Genomic DNA, 15,864 nt, shown 5'->3' on the forward strand with positions numbered 1-15,864 from the left:
CGGGGTAGTTCTTCCGCTATAATCGCTGAGGCGAGTATAATGTATTGATTTAAGCAATGCAGAGGATAATGTTACCAGGGAAAGCAGCTCGGTAGCAGTACATAATTCTAAGGGCCTCGAGGTGGAAGCACTTGGCAGTCATAAATATTTTGGCTTTTGGAACGGAATCTCGGGTGGAAACCCTAGAGGGCAGTATTTATCAGACTGATACAGAACTGCAGCTCTTGGCATCTCGGAGCATAAACTACATTCGGATCTGGTCCCAGGGCGGGAGAAAAGCCCTTTTCCAGTTCGTTTCTTATCAAATCAAAGCTGTCTAGTAGAAACTTCCAGTAAATTAGTATCGGGAGAGGCGGCATAACATAATTATTCGCTCTGCATAGGAGCTCTTTAGATGATGCAGTCTAATAAAAAAAATAGAGGTTTGCCAATGACATTTTGCGCCAAATTCAAAGCTACAGCTAACTGCCGATTTACCTTAATCAGTGACACAGTGAAGCATGAACGCATGCGGTAATGACGGAGATGCAGTTCTTGACCAGAGTTACAGTTTCACGTTTCTTACTGGGGGTTGTTTTGCAACTTTACAGATTGGAATAATAATAATCCACTTTGCTAAATATAACATGTGAATTCACCACGAACCTATTGCAACTCGGTGTAAAAAGATAAAATCCCAAATCAAGACACAAGTATTGTTGCAAAAGGTGGTGTGAAGCAGCAGGAAAAGACAGCACCAACCCTAACGAAAACGAGTCAAAAGAAACACGAGAGACGGCGGAGGGCATTGCTGTGGGGAGGGGGGAGGAGAAATGCGCCACGGCAGGCAGGGGAGGGGGCGGAGCGGGTAAAAAAAAAAACAAGACGGAGGGAAGGCAGAGAAGGGGAGGGGGGAGGAGAAATGCGACACGGCGGGCAGGGGAGGGGGCGGAGCGGGGAGAGGGTGTGAAAGCAGCAGGGGCCTGGAGGTAACAGACTGCGATTTGGTGATGTGCACGCGCATTTTAGGTCAATGTGCTTGCGCATTGACCTAAAAGCCACGGGCACAGCACCAAATCGCCTAGTTAGTTAAAGTTTGTTTAAAGCCCTATAGTCTCGCTTCTCTATCAATGCGCATGCGCATTGATAGGTCACGAGACCTAAAAATGTCCCATATGGATTTGAAATTATAATTTTTTATTGTCCATAAAGATGTAATAACTTTGACCCACTAGCAGGTATTAACTGTAAAGTTTATGATTTTACCTTTTAAAGGTATATGGTATTATGTACTAGTACAGGAATTAAAAGAAATTACATAATCGATCTTATTACATCAATAGAGAAATCATACCAAGTTTTTCTATTAACTGGATCGTTATAAAGCTCTGAACACAAATTGCACAGTTGGCACCAACACTACATTTCTCATGTCTAGCAGTAATGAACGGAAATGAATATGCATAATGCACTTAGGCGCCGGAGCCGATGATCACATACCTGTTAATAAGGTCACTCTGCAAGTCCGAAATGCGTTGGGACATCACAATGCTTTAGTTTCGAACTAACCATAACATTCTAATAAAGGAATCGTAAGCCACCTGTGAGTGCGACCCAATTCTTTACAAAAGTAAAGTTTAAGGAAAGGCTCTACTGTTTTACGGAGCACCACCGCCATAGAGCGCTGACACATCCAGCACAACAGAGCCAAGCAGAATATATATATATATATTACCTACTGGCGGTCGCCAGTAGGTAGTTATAGTTAGGATAATTTTCAATGTTAAATCTCAACATTCTATTTTGAATAACTTTGGCGCCGGTTGACGAATCTGCCTGAAATTTTCAGGAAAATGGTCTCATGGCGGTCCGGTCCTTCCCTGAAAGTTTGGGGGGGATTCGTCAAGCGGGGGCCGAGATAAAAGGGGGGTCCCAAAACGCGTTTTCCCCATGTTAATTTCCATAGGGCGGTCGATTTCACTTTTAGCCCGAACGGCTGAATGGATTTCCACCAAACTTGGCAAAATTGTAGGGACTGGTAGCCCGATGTGCCTTTGCTATGTCTCAAGATATGTGCTCCAGTGGATTTTGAGTAATTAAGGTTCAAAAAAATATATATATCTATAGCAGCGCTCCGGTAAGCGCACCGGTACGCGCACCGGGCGCGTCACGCGACTTGCGCAGAGAAAGCTGATTGGCTCTGGGGGGTCTGTAAACATTCTAAACAGTCCGGAGCGGCCGCCATCTTGTGTCTCGGTAGGATCGAGACACAAGAGGTGGCCAAAACAAAGGGGGAAATGACCATAAGGGGGCAGACCCCCCTTGACCCCCTAGGTTTGATGTGGGGGCCATAAAAGGGCCCCACGGGGCAAAAAAAAAAAAAAAAATTTTTTTGATTTTCGCGGGGTGAGCGCCCGGTACGCGCACCGGTAAGCGTACCGGGGAGTGTACCATGGGGAAAAAGAATGACAGTTTTAAAAGTAGCTGATTAGAAAAAAAAATGTTTAGTTGTTTTTTTTATATATACACATACATATATATAAATGCATATGCACATATATATATGCATATATGTCTATATGTGTGCGTGTAGAGAGAGGTAGAGAGGTAGAGGTGTAGAGGTAGAGAGGTAGAGAGGTAGAGAGTAGAGAGTGAGTAATAGAGAGTAGAGAGTGAGTAGTAGAGAGTAGTAGAGAGCAGTAGAGAGAGTAGCAGAGTGAGTAGTAGAGAGTAGTAGAGTGAATAGTAGAGTGAGTAGTAGAGAGTAGTAGAGAGTGAGTAGTAGAGAGTGAGTAGTAGAGAGTAGTAGAGAGTAAGTAGTAGAGTGAGTAGTAGAGAGCAGTAGAGAGTGAGTAGTAGAGAGTGGGAGAGAGTAAGTAGTAGAGAGTAGTGGAGAATATTCCAAAGTTTGGCACAGCACCACTTTCACAATGAGTCCAATCAAATCATATCACTTCGAGTACTTATTGAAGCGCTGAATCTTGGTGTATATTCAAATGCTTTTATTTTCCTTAAGTTTATGTACCACAGCCAGCCGAAACGTTTCGTTCTGTACAACAGAACTTCTTCAGGGCGTTCTTATTTCCTTCAAGTTATGTCGGTATCCCGTTGTCATATAACTAGATATTTCTTCCAAATGTTAGACGAGACATAAGTATATTCTTATTAAAAGTGACTAGGTATCAATTTTACCCACACAATTCGGGCAGACTTGAGTAATTTATAGCATCCTCAAAGTCAGTCTTTCAAAAATTCCAAAGTATAGGACATGATAATCCAAATCCAAATGTTTCTCAAGAAAAGTCATTTACAATAGTTCGGAATATCGGTGTTTGGGCAGATATGATCCAGGGACCCCCAGTATGCAAGGGGAATTAGTCCCCCCTCTGCAAAGGCGCCAGTGGCCTGCATTGCAGAGAGGTGTAACAAGGGTGTGGCCTCATTACACTTCTCTGCAATGCAGCTCCCTCGTGCATACTGGAGGCTCCTGGTGGACTAGTTGACCCCAGGGACCCCCAGTATGCAAGGGGAATTAGTTCCCCCTCTGCAAACGCGGCAGTGGGCTGCGTTGCAGAGAGGTGTAACAAGGGGCATAGTCTCATTACACCTCTGCAATGCAGCCCCAGGCGCATACTGGAGGTTCCAGGTGGGCTAATAGGCCCCCAGGGGCCCCCAGTATGCAAGGGGAATTAGTTTCCCCTCTTCAAACATGCACGGGGGCTGCGTTGCAGAGAGGTGTAAAAAGGGTTGTGGCTTCATTACACCTCTCTGCAATGCAGTCCCCTGGCGCATACTGGAGATTCCTGGTGGGCTTTCAGGTCTTATATAGTTAGGAATTAGCATTAAAAAAACCTTTGAAATTCACTGAAAAAACCACAGGTTTCACACCAGTTATAGTTAGGAATTAGCATTTAAAAAACCTTTGAAATTCACTGAAAAAACCATAGGTTTCACACCAGTTATAGTTAGGAATTAGCATTTAAAAAACCTATTAAATTCACTGACAAAACCAGTTATAGTTAGCTGGAAATTTTACTGATATAAAACCAATGAAATTCCACGTTATAGTTAGTTGGACTCACTATAACTTGCGCGTGCAATGCACTGCTGATGACGTCACATATTACATCACTCATGACATGGTCAGTGACATCACTCATGACATCACTGATGACACCATCCTTGTGACATAGTGACAGACCTCCTTTCACTGTAATGTAACCCTTGAAACACATATTCAAAAATAGAAACTGAAATTTAAAAAAAAATGGAGATACCCATATCAGTTACAACAAGCAATTCAGTAATTCCACCATCTATATGCACATCCAGTCATTCACCAACAGTTCTATATAGTCACTCATACATATACTCACTTATCATATGAAGTGATACACCTATACATCCTGTTACACACCGACAGTCATCCAAAAGTTACTCACACACATACTCACACGTGCAAATAAACTATTGAACATCCATTTATTTGAATATAGAGTTATACACACACTTCCACCTTACTTGTATTGAAAATTACACATATTTATTCTCTTAAACAATCACTTATAGAAACACATACTTATTTAAACAGGAACTCTTACAATCTTACTCTCACATATACTCACTTATATACATCAATATTCACATATACTAGATTAAAACATATGTAGTTACTGATAAAGACACTAGTGAGACAGTCATTCACTCACTAACAAACACATATACACACTCATCCATCCATACAGTCCTGCACATATGCTGTCTTCAAAACACATACAAACAGCGAGTCAGTCACTCATGCATCTATGTGCTAAGTAATACCCCCACCAAACCATATAGACACTCATACTGATACTAAGAGAAACATCTAATAACCCATATACATACGCATGTAGCTACTTACCAACACATGTAGCCACTTATAAACAAAGTGAAACAATAATATATATATTTAAATATTTAAACATTACTCACTAATATTTATTTTTCAGAAAGACACATATTCACTGGATGGTGTCATCAGTGATGTCATGAGTGATGTCACTGACCATGTCATGAGTGATGTAATATGTGACGTCATCAGCAGTGCATTGCACGCGCAAGTTATAGTGAGTCCAACTAACTATAACGTGGAATTTCATTGGTTTTATATCAGTAAAATTTCCAGCTAACTATAACTGGTTTTGTCAGTGAATTTAATAGGTTTTTTAAATGCTAATTCCTAACTATAACTGGTGTGAAACCTATGGTTTTTTCAGTGAATATATATATATATATATATATATATATATATATATATATATATATATATATATATATATATATATATATATATATATATTTAACAATGTTACAGAAATGTAATATTTCCTACACATTTTAAGTTAGCTTCCAGTCTTAGTCTTTTGTGAGAATCAGAAATATTAGGTTTGGTCGATCAATATAACAGTGTAAAAGTTGGTGGTAAAACCATAAATAATTGACTGCTAACAAATTTAAGAAATTGGGTTATGATCATACGGAAGAAATCAATACTGAATCAGGATTAACAAAAACTTACCAGCAATCAGAATTCATGCGTCCCATGCAATACGCAGCTCCATCTGTGGAAAAAGATCAGATTACAAACCGCACTTTTAAAGTGATGTGATTAAAGGGATTTTTATGTACACCAATTTGAAGAGAAGTAATCTTTCCAAGAAGGTTAATTGTGACTGTGCATACACTGATATAGCTACAAGCTACCAAAGGTACCTTTACAACCTAAACTTCTGATGTATCTACTAAATAAGAATCACATGAAGATTTAACTGAGATCCCACTAAGTTGATAATTCTAAAGTGTAATATTTGCAGTGTCTTGTTCCACCAAGGGCAATGGAAATATTTGTTACCTACCTTTAACTGCAGTTCAGCCTTGGGGGTTCTTCTACAGATTTGTACATGCTCAAATCATTCTTTATTAGGCTAGGAATCGCAAAAATGTTAATAAAGTTCAACCAATTAGGTGAATGTATTCTACGGCCCCTTAAGCTCACAAGAGTGAGCAGAGGAATTTAATGCTGCAAACTTTAGACTGGGAGTTAGCGAAGAGTCACGAGTCAATATATGAAAGAACTGCTGGAAAACAATAGTTTCTTACCCGTCGTAGTTTTGCAGCTTAAAGATATTTCTGGATTCACTATGCTGTGCATTATTCTGCGGTCTAGTGGTTGGGTCCGGAATCAGTCTTTTTTTCGCCGCCCAGCTGGGCGTCTACGTCCCACCTTTTGGTGTACTTCCTGTGATGTCAGCACGCTTCCTGCGGAAGCTCCCACCTTTGGGCGCCATCTTCGGATTCTTTTTTCAGGTTTTGTGTTCTTGTTTGCGAATCCTTTGGCAATGTTCAGTATTTCTTTTCAAGAGATTTATCCGCTTTGTCCTTCAAGGTGTCTGTTTCTGTATTGTCTTTGTATTCCACCTGTTTCTCCAGCCTTATCATTCTGGCGGAGGTGGGTTCGCTACTTAATCCAGAAAGATCTTCAAGCTGCAAAACTACACCAACAGGTAAGAAACTTAGTTTTACAGTGAATCTTTCTGGATTCACTATGCGGTGCATAGACTTTGTAGCGGTTTGTTATGTTTGTGGCGGCTGGGTGGAAGAGGAGCATTGGTTGTTTTATATATGTTGAAGCACTTTCTGTCCTACTTGTGCTTCCTTGTTCATTTGTAGATCCACACTGTAGTGCTTATGTGCACTGAAGCCCATGTTGCCGCCAGGCATATGTCTTGAATGGGTGTGTTAGCCAGGAAGGCTATCATTGGCCCTTTTTTTTCCTGGTAGAGTGGGCCCGTGGCCCCTCTGCTAGTTCTTGGTCTGCCTGTCTGTGGCAGAATTGTATAGTTTGTGCGATCCATCGTGCGATGGTTCCCTTTGTTACTGGTCTACCCTTGAAACTGCTTGCAAAGGACACAAAGAACTGTTTTGTCTTCCAGTGTTCCTTGGTTTTTTATATGTAGTGCATTACTGCCCTTCAAGCGTCCAGAGTGTGCAGTGCCCTCACTGCGCTTGTGGTCTGTTTCTGAAAGAAACTTGGTATTTGTACTGTCTGGTTGATGTGGAACCTTGAAACCACCTTTGGCAAAAATGGTGGGTCAGTTCTCATTACCAACCTATCATTATGTATTTGGATGTAGGGTTCTTGCAGCGTTAGCACCTGTAGTTTGCTCACCCTGCGCAGCGAGGTGATTGCCACCAAGTAGGCGGTTTTCATGGTTAGCATTTGTAGGGTGGACTTCTGAATGAGTTCAAAGGGCGCTTTCATGATCTCTCAAGACTAAATTGAGGTTCCATGCCGGTGGTGGAATCCTCTTTGGTGGTGCGATACTCTTTGCCCCTTCCAGGAATCTTTTTACTATCTGTGAAGTAAAGAAGCTCTTCCCTGTTTCTCCTCTTGTGTAAGCTACTATTGCAGCTAGGTGTACTCTTAGCCAGGATGAACTTCGTTTTGTTTTCAGTAGGTGCATGAGATCCCTTATCTTGTGTAGCTTTTTCTTGTTACACCATTGTGTAAACCTCTTCCATTTTGCCACATATCACCTTCGTGTGCTAGGTGTCCTTGCCTCTTGTAGTACCCGCAGGTTGATTTCAGGTAACTTCAGGTGTGCAAACTAGGTCTTCAGGAGCCATGCTGCTAGGCGGAGGCTCTCTGGCTCTGGGTGCAGTACTTCTTTTTGCATGGAGTGTAAGTCTTTCCTTTTCCCGAACTTGTGGGGTGCACCCTGTGCCATTTCCATCATCTGTGAGTATCAGGTTTGCTTGGCCCACTGGGGTGCCACCAGGATCAGTCATGTTGCTGGTTCTGCACTTGAGTACTCTGTATCAGGGGTATCGGGGGGGAAAATCGTAAGCAATTGTTTTGGACTAGCTTATACATAGGGCATTCCCCAGGGACTTCACCTGGTTGCGAAGTTTCGGCATTCTGCATTGTTGCAAATGGGTCTATTGTCTGTGTTCCCAACTTTAATAGCCTTTGCGTTTCCTGTGTATTGAGCTCCCACTCTTGGGAGGCCGATGTCTGTCTGCTGAGCCAGTCTGCTTCCACATTGTCCTTCCCTGGTAGGTGTATGGCTAGCATGTCTATTTTTAGTGGGATGGCCCATCTCCATATCTCCTGGGCTAGGTTCGATAGAGGGGCGGATTGTGTTCCTCCCGGTTTGTTGATGTATAACATCGTTGTTGTGTTGTCTGTCTGGAACACTCGCTGGTTGTGCAGTTTTGTCTGGAAGGCCTTCAGGGTGAGGAACACTGTCTTTAGTTCCAGGTAGTTGAAGTGTTTGACCGCATCCGCTGGAGTCCACAGACCCCTCACCCTGAGCTTGCTCATGTGAGCTCCCCACCCCTTCTGGGATGCGTCTGTGGTGATTGACTAGCCGACTGGACTATGGAAACACCCTCTATGCCGGAACCACAGCCAAATTACAGAAAAAACTCCAACGCATCCAAAACGCATCAGCCAGACTCATTGGACATCCCTCGCCAAGCTCACATTACCAGTCACCTGAAAGACCTCCACTGGCTTCCCGTCAACAAGAGAATAACGTTCCGCCTCCTCACCCACGCACACAAGGCCCTCTACAACCTAGGACCCGAATGCCTCAACACACGACTCCTTCTACACCCACCCATCAACTACGATCCTCCAACCAAGCCCTCACCGCAATTCCGCGCTTTCACAGATCCACTATGGGAGGAAGATCCTTCTCCTACTTAGCGGCCAAAACATGGAATTCTCTCCCCACTCATCTCCGCCTTACACAGAAGCACATTTCCTTTAGAAAGCAACTTAAAACCTGGCTATTCGATAATACACACCCTCCCCCAAGCGCCTTGAGAACCTCTGGGTGAGTAGTGCTCTATACAAGTTCATGAACTTGAACTTATTGTCACGTTGGGGTCGGTGGTGTTAAAGGCTTCCCTTCCGTTATGTTCTCCTTGTTCCACCACACCACCACCTGCACTGCGTGCGTTACAACCACTAGATCATCCCAACTTCCTTTAGCTAGTGACCATTTTTCTTGCAGCCGTTCCTGGAATGGTCTCATGTGGAGCCGTACATTTGGGACCAGATGTATGCAAGAGGCCATCATGCCCATGATTTTGCTCGCTGTCCTCCCTGTCAGAGCTCGCCCCTTCTGGTAGAGGTGCGTCTCCTTCAGCAGGGCTTTTGTTCTCTTGCCGCTGGGGAACACCCTGCTCTGTATGGTGTCTATCTGTGCTCCTAGGAAGATTTTTACTTGCTCTGGTTCCAGTGAAGTAGTGTGGCTCACTGGTTAGAGGCGGCAGACCCGAGAGCAGAGGACGGCCCGGGACCAGGGTTCGATTCCCGGCGCGGCAGGTTTCTGGACCAGGGTCAGCGGACTCGATAATTCTCTCGCCTCGGTGCCCACTCTGATCAGCGATCACACTCGGCAACTCTGGGCATTAGCTTGCCTCATCTTCACTAACGTCCCCACCAGAATGCCGGGGATGCCTGGTCTCACCCTGGAGATACCCATTAAGGGACCATCTCTCAGGGAAGCCAGGAAGGGTTTCGCAGCGGTCGAAGCGCCTTGGGACCCTACGGGTAAGTAGTGCGCTATATAAATGCCTATACATACATACATATACATACATACATTGAGGATTTCACCCAGTGAATGGAGAATCCCAGGTCCACCAGTGTACTTGTCACGCGCTGTGCATGTTCTTTGCATGTCCTGTGTGAACTTGCCTTTATTAGCCAGTCGTCCAGGTAAGGGTATACATGTATCCCTTCCCTCCTTAGGTGCGCTGCCACTGCTGCGAGACACTTTGTGAAGACCCTTGGAGTGGATTTTAGTCCAAATGCTAGGGCTGTGAACTGGTAGTGATCTTTGTTGATGGTAAATCTCAAAAGCTGCTTGTGCTGCCTGTTCACTGGGATGTGCAGGTAAACATCTTTGAGGTCTATGGTGGTCATGCAGTCTCAGTCTCTTATCTGAGGAATGACCTCTTGTAGTGACGTCATCTTGAACTTGTGTCTATGTACTTTAGGAACCTTAGGTCCAGGATGGGTCTGTGTTTCATCCACCTTTGGTACCAGGAAGTAGGTTGAGTACACTTTTGTTCCTTTCTCTTAATGGTACTGGTTCGATGGCCTTTTGGATGAGTTCCTTCGCTTCCTTTTGAAGTAGCTCTAGCTCATTTCCTGACAGAGCCTTTTTTGGTTTTCTGTTTGGCGTGTCTTTTCCATGCTTAACATACAGTTCACTGCAGTGTTTTCATATAATTTACTTGATTAGACTCTTATGGGTCTGTTTTATCTATCAAAATGGAAATATGATCTTAATGTATAAGTGCTTCACTATTGAAATATTCTGAATTTCTAGCTATCCATACTTTCACATATGTATAGACCTTTATGCAATACAATGTATCCATTATTCTTTATACATATATAAACCCTTTCTATATAGTTATGCAGCAATATATTTTATTACTTTACTACTACTGTAGAAAGAGCAAAACTTAACTCCTTTCAATGCACTACTGTGATTCTATACCTATATATCCTCCACTCTGATACATACCAAATCTTATTCTAGTATGATCTCCCATATAACCCATTCTAGATTCGTCCATCTAGCCCTCCTCGACTCAACACTCACTTTACTGTAATCTCCAAAATACATCCTAGACTCTTCCTTCCTGTATCCCTCTGGACATCCCAGACCTTTTTTTACGACTGATCTTCCTAATAACAATTTTAAGGCTCTCCCCTCCATCAGTTTTTTTACTCCAAACCTCATCTAACTAATAAGATCTCCCAAATACCACTATCTTGACTCTTCTTTCTCCATCTTCCTTTATTCCATTCAATCAAGCTAACAGATTCACATGCCCACGGCTGAAATCAACTTATTTTTCCCTATACTAATGCACAACTAGTCCTTTGGGTCCCGGCATACCGTGCTACTTGGCGAAAAGCACCTAAACGTCTTGTTAGCTATATAAATAAAATTACAATAGATTCTCTGTGCTGTCTGTACACTGACACCGTGCAGATGCATCTTGTCCCCTGGATACCATGGGACTGTTCACTTCAATGGCACATACACATTTTAAGACTGAACTGAGTACTTGATCCAGGAGTCACTAGACTTCCTGTTACTGGTTACGTTAAAGATCTGGTCTTTTTTCCTCAAACTGATTTTCTTTGAGCTGCATATAGGGTACATATTCACACATTTAAATCTCTAAGAACAGTATTAAAGACATCTCTAGAAAGTATCCATTAAAAATAAATGCTGTGGGCGTGCCTTTTTAACATTCATTTAATGAGTAGCATCATGGTTGTCCTTTTCCAATGCTTTATTTCAATAAGAACTTGTCTCTTGAACACACCACCCACGTGGCACATGACACCTTACTTTGTCCCTGTCGTGGTCCTGAATAGTATGACTGAAACACTGACTTCACCTACAAAGAGGCCCAGGTTGATAAATATTTTATCTATATTGGACGTCCCTATGAGGAACACTGGAGTATTTATGTTTATTTGGTCCTGCGTTTGTTATTTATAAATGTTCTGTTACATGTTGTACAAACACAGGTGGGGTCTCTGGTGCTCGCATATTATTGTACAAGTAGTTACAATAAAAAACATTACTAAAACTGATCATGCCTCCTTTTTTCTCTGAAGTTTTGAAAAGATTGACTAACTTGTTATATGAGCTTTGGTTAAAAATGTTATCTAGTTTTTGATTGAACTTCGCCTAAGAAACAATTTTCCTTCGTTAAACCAGAGTATCAAGTATTATTTACAGTAATGTATTTGCTACTCCCTTGATTTAATAGTGCTTCGAATGGGTTGCTCGTTTAATGCTAAATGGACGTAATCTACCCTAGTGGACCAAAGCAGAGCAAAACCAGGTTCGACATTAGATGCAGTACACTATCACATGTGACTATCAATTCTCGCGGTCTTCACCTCAACAAACTTATGTGCAACGACGATAGCTGCACCATGCCTACAATACATAATGTCAATCCTCATCCAACAAGTCCCATATAGTCCAAACTACAAAAACCCTTTAAACCATGCTCTACAGAGTGCCCAAGTATCATACAAATCACAGTTTGTCAACCTCGCCAGAGGATTGAAGTGCTAAACAAAGTAATTGGATGACCAAGAAAGCACGTAAGGCCCCTGAAGCAGAATGCCCTTGTAATACATAAGCAGGTTCAGGTTACAGAGAAAGGCTTGGCCATTCAAAGAATCTGAATGGAAACATCGAGACTGTGCAGGGTTCATTCAGCTGGAATGTTGATTGAGAAAGAATGAACAAGCAGTACTAGTTTGTTGAGATGGAAATCTGAAAGGGAATTTGGTATGAATTTACGATTAATCCACACTGCTTGGTAAAGTGGACTAAGTTTACAAATAAACTCAAATTTGGCATTCACATCTTGTGGCTGGCAAGGCTAGGAGAACCATCTTATAGCAGAGGTACAACTAATTGATTGGCTCAAATGGGGATGGCAGTTGGCTCAGCAGCTTGCTATACTCCCATGATACAGGTGAATGGAATACTTGTGGGAATGTCCTCAATGGAGACTTTAAGGGACTGAGTATGCGTAGCCAGTATATAAAAAGGAACGGTGAAGTCTTAAGGAATGGATATTGAGGCCTTTTGATAGCTGCAGTAGAAGTCCGGATTTGGCAAGTCTGCCACTAGTGTCTACAAGCTCATTCCTGGACACCAAACAAGAATTTCCACCTGCCAATATCAGTCTTTATGGTGAACCAAGTGAACATCTGTGCTAAGATTTGCCTGCCGTATGGAAGAACAAGTGAATGCCTGAACTTTGTTATCAGCCATGGTGGTAGATCTAGGGACTAGAGATCGTGGAAGGTTTCCCTTTGCTGCTTTCAAACAATTTATTAATCTTGAAAGACTGGCAGATGAGACTGCTGCATCAGATCAGCCTGCATGTCTCCCCCTTGCGCAGGCCTCTTCTGGGCAGAACCTTTTAGGCCCAAGGCTTCCATCCATTCTCCTACCAACACCCCCCCCCCCCCCTTTGCTAAGTACTTACCTTCCTGTATGACTGTTTTGCCGTTTTCCTGTAATAGTCTAGGAGGTGTCGCATTACGTCCTAAATCCCCTCATTGTTGGTGGCAAAATAAAGAAGCATCTGCCTAAATGTTATGCCATCCCAGTGTCAAAGGTAGAGCATAAAGGTATGGTAGGAATGGTATGGGTGGAAAGAATTCCACTTCAATTACATGCAGCACTGCAAGACATTTTTAGATGCAAAATCTAGGCCCTGGCTTGCATGCAGGTGGAAGGCAGTGCGATTTGAGGCGATTCTGATCAGTCTCCTGGTGGACGAGATGCCTGCAAAAAGGGGTCTCGCAATGATCGGGGCGGGATGCAAATTCGGCTGGTAATTCAAGCACTGTCCAACCAGGTTTTGCCGAGTTGGAGATACTCTGCCTTTGGTAGTAAGGGGGAGAAGCAAATCCTGCTCAAAACTCGTCCACTGGGAGTAGGCTAAATCTGCCTCTTCGCAAAATCTGCATATGCTCCTCTTATTTGTTTATTGATTTTTTGAATTTTAAACTGTTTACCATTGACAATAGAATGCATGTTGTCAGTGATAGAAAAATTTACAAAGCAAGTGTTCTCATACAAACATTATATAGTCAGTTTTTTGTTTATGCGCAGTGTTTGAGCTTCAAATATAAAAGGATACTGTTATTTTCAAATAAAACATGAGTAGCGCCCCCTTGAGTCAACACATTAGACCAGCACATGCCAACTGCACTGTAACGCTGCCCAATTCAAGGCACCCCGCTCCACAACTACACATTGGTCCAAAATTCCATATTGTAAGACACCCACCACTACTGTTTGAATGTTCATATTTTAACTTTGATATGTACATGAGATGCACAGTGCTTGGGGTCTTGCAGGCTTCCAGGGCTTTAATCCCTATCAAGCTCGGCCTTGTGAGCTTGCTCAGGCAACTCATCTATCCCTCAGGGGGTCTCCTGCGTTCCCGAATTCTCCTGCCAAGAGCTGCTGAAGTGTTAGTATCTCATCCCATACTGCTGCCAACAGCAACACACTTAGTCCTATAGTGTCTTTGCAGCAGAGCGCCACACTTTCTGCCTGGGCCTAGCATAGTAAGGATTGGAACCAGACCTTTGTGGCTGGGGGTTCAGGGGATTTCCAGCGCTTGGTGATTAGTCGCTTGGCTAAGATGAGCCCTAGGTCTATGAAATGGGTAGTAACTATTTTTCAAGTCCTTGATAGACTCAAAAGGCATACCTCTCAGGTCCACTCTACCATGCGACCAGTACACTGGGCTAAAAGGTTTGTGAGTGTTTCCCAATAAGAGTAATGCAGTGCATGCCCATAGCATATGTAGATCACCTCCCACCAGTCCAAATCTGGGGCATTGGGCGGCATCACGGCTAAAGTATTGGTTAATTTTAGCTGGGGTCATGTAGGCATTTTGTGTTATGAAGTACTGAATAAGATGGACTATGGCATTCCGGGGGATGTGTGGGTCCTTCCAGGATAGCCTCACCCTCTCGTTCGGTGCTTGGCCACTGTAGATCTGTGTCTAGCGGGTCCTAAGTGATTTAAGTGGGAGCGCTGCATGTTTGCAGTGATTCTGCTATACATCTTGTGAGGTGTCGCCATAGCCCAGTACATGTAAATATTGAATAGTCAAGTGTACCATTGGTTCTTGCGGTATGTCACCCCATAATGTCTGTGGTGTTCGTATCCATGTTGCGTGAAGTAATTGGACTTGCTACACTATTCTTCGGCGAGCATATCAAACGGAAGTAGCTGCTTATTGTGATACAGGTCCCTTAGGGTTTGGATTCTCGCCTCATACCAAAGGCAGAGCTCTGTCACAGTGATTGCTCAATGCTGTCCGGGCGTGCCGAGCAGGGAGGGTGCGTACGGGGTGATGGGTATTGTCATTCTTAGGCTATTACGGAAACCGGTATAGGTCAATCTTGCCAACAATTGAGTAGGTGCCGCCCCTCCCTTCCAGGGTGGAATAGTGTTATGATCTGGGGGTGGGTATAGCATGCTTGCCGCGTAGAATATCTTTGGGTTGAGATCACCAACCCATTGGCTACCCACTGCAGCTGCACAGCCAAGTAGTAAAGCTTCATATTCGGTACAGCTAGTTGGTAGGTACAGTTTGGCCAGCGCTACCCTGCTGCATGTGTCATACCATGTGATCTGCCTCATCACGTTCGAACATGCAAAAAATCACTGGCTTGATATACAGGGGCAAGTTGGTGAAGTGGTAAAGTAGTCTTGGGAGCACTACCATTTTCAGGAGAGCAATTCGGCCCATAATGGTCAATGGTAGGGTGCACCAGAATGTCACCTGCAACCTGACATGGCACGTATGAGGTTTTCCTCCAGGAGGTCCTCCAGGTCTCTGTAGATTTGAATTCTGGAATACGGCTACCCACTGCAGCATGCTGTGTGTCATGCCATACGATCTGCCTCAAATCACGTTCAAACACAGAAAATCGCTGGCTTGACATACAGGGGCAAGTTGGTGAAGTGGTAAAGTAGTCTTGGGAGCACTACCATTTTCAGGAGAGCAATTCGGCCCATAATGGTCAATGGAAGGGTGCACCAGAATTTCATCTGCAAGCGGACAGCTGACATGGCACGTATGAGGTTTCACTCCAGGAGGTCCTCCGGGTCTCTGTAGATTCGAATTCTGGAATACCAGAATGCTGCCTGTGTAAATTAGCATCACCGGGTCAGGGGGTGATTCAGTGAAGGAGTACAGGCATGACTTCCCCCAGGTTACTGACAGCACACTATTGTTTTGCATGGT

The 15,864-nt window shown here is 43.4% G+C and overlaps 1 protein-coding gene across 2 annotated transcripts in view; it reads right to left on the reverse strand.

Moving 5' to 3' along the window:
* Positions 1-15,864, reverse strand: part of AMD1 (adenosylmethionine decarboxylase 1) — a 114,908-nt gene that overhangs the window by 34,123 nt on the left and 64,921 nt on the right. For both annotated transcript variants that reach the window (XM_086927378.1, XM_086927379.1), the window contains one exon: positions 5,540-5,582. In XM_086927378.1, coding sequence (XP_086783504.1) covers positions 5,540-5,582 — 43 coding nt within the window. The remainder of the gene's footprint in view (positions 1-5,539; positions 5,583-15,864) is intronic.

The sequence above is a fragment of the Lissotriton vulgaris genome, chromosome 6 (assembly GCF_964263255.1).
Source record: "Lissotriton vulgaris chromosome 6, aLisVul1.2, whole genome shotgun sequence".
NCBI classification, from domain to species: Eukaryota; Metazoa; Chordata; class Amphibia; order Caudata; family Salamandridae; genus Lissotriton; species Lissotriton vulgaris.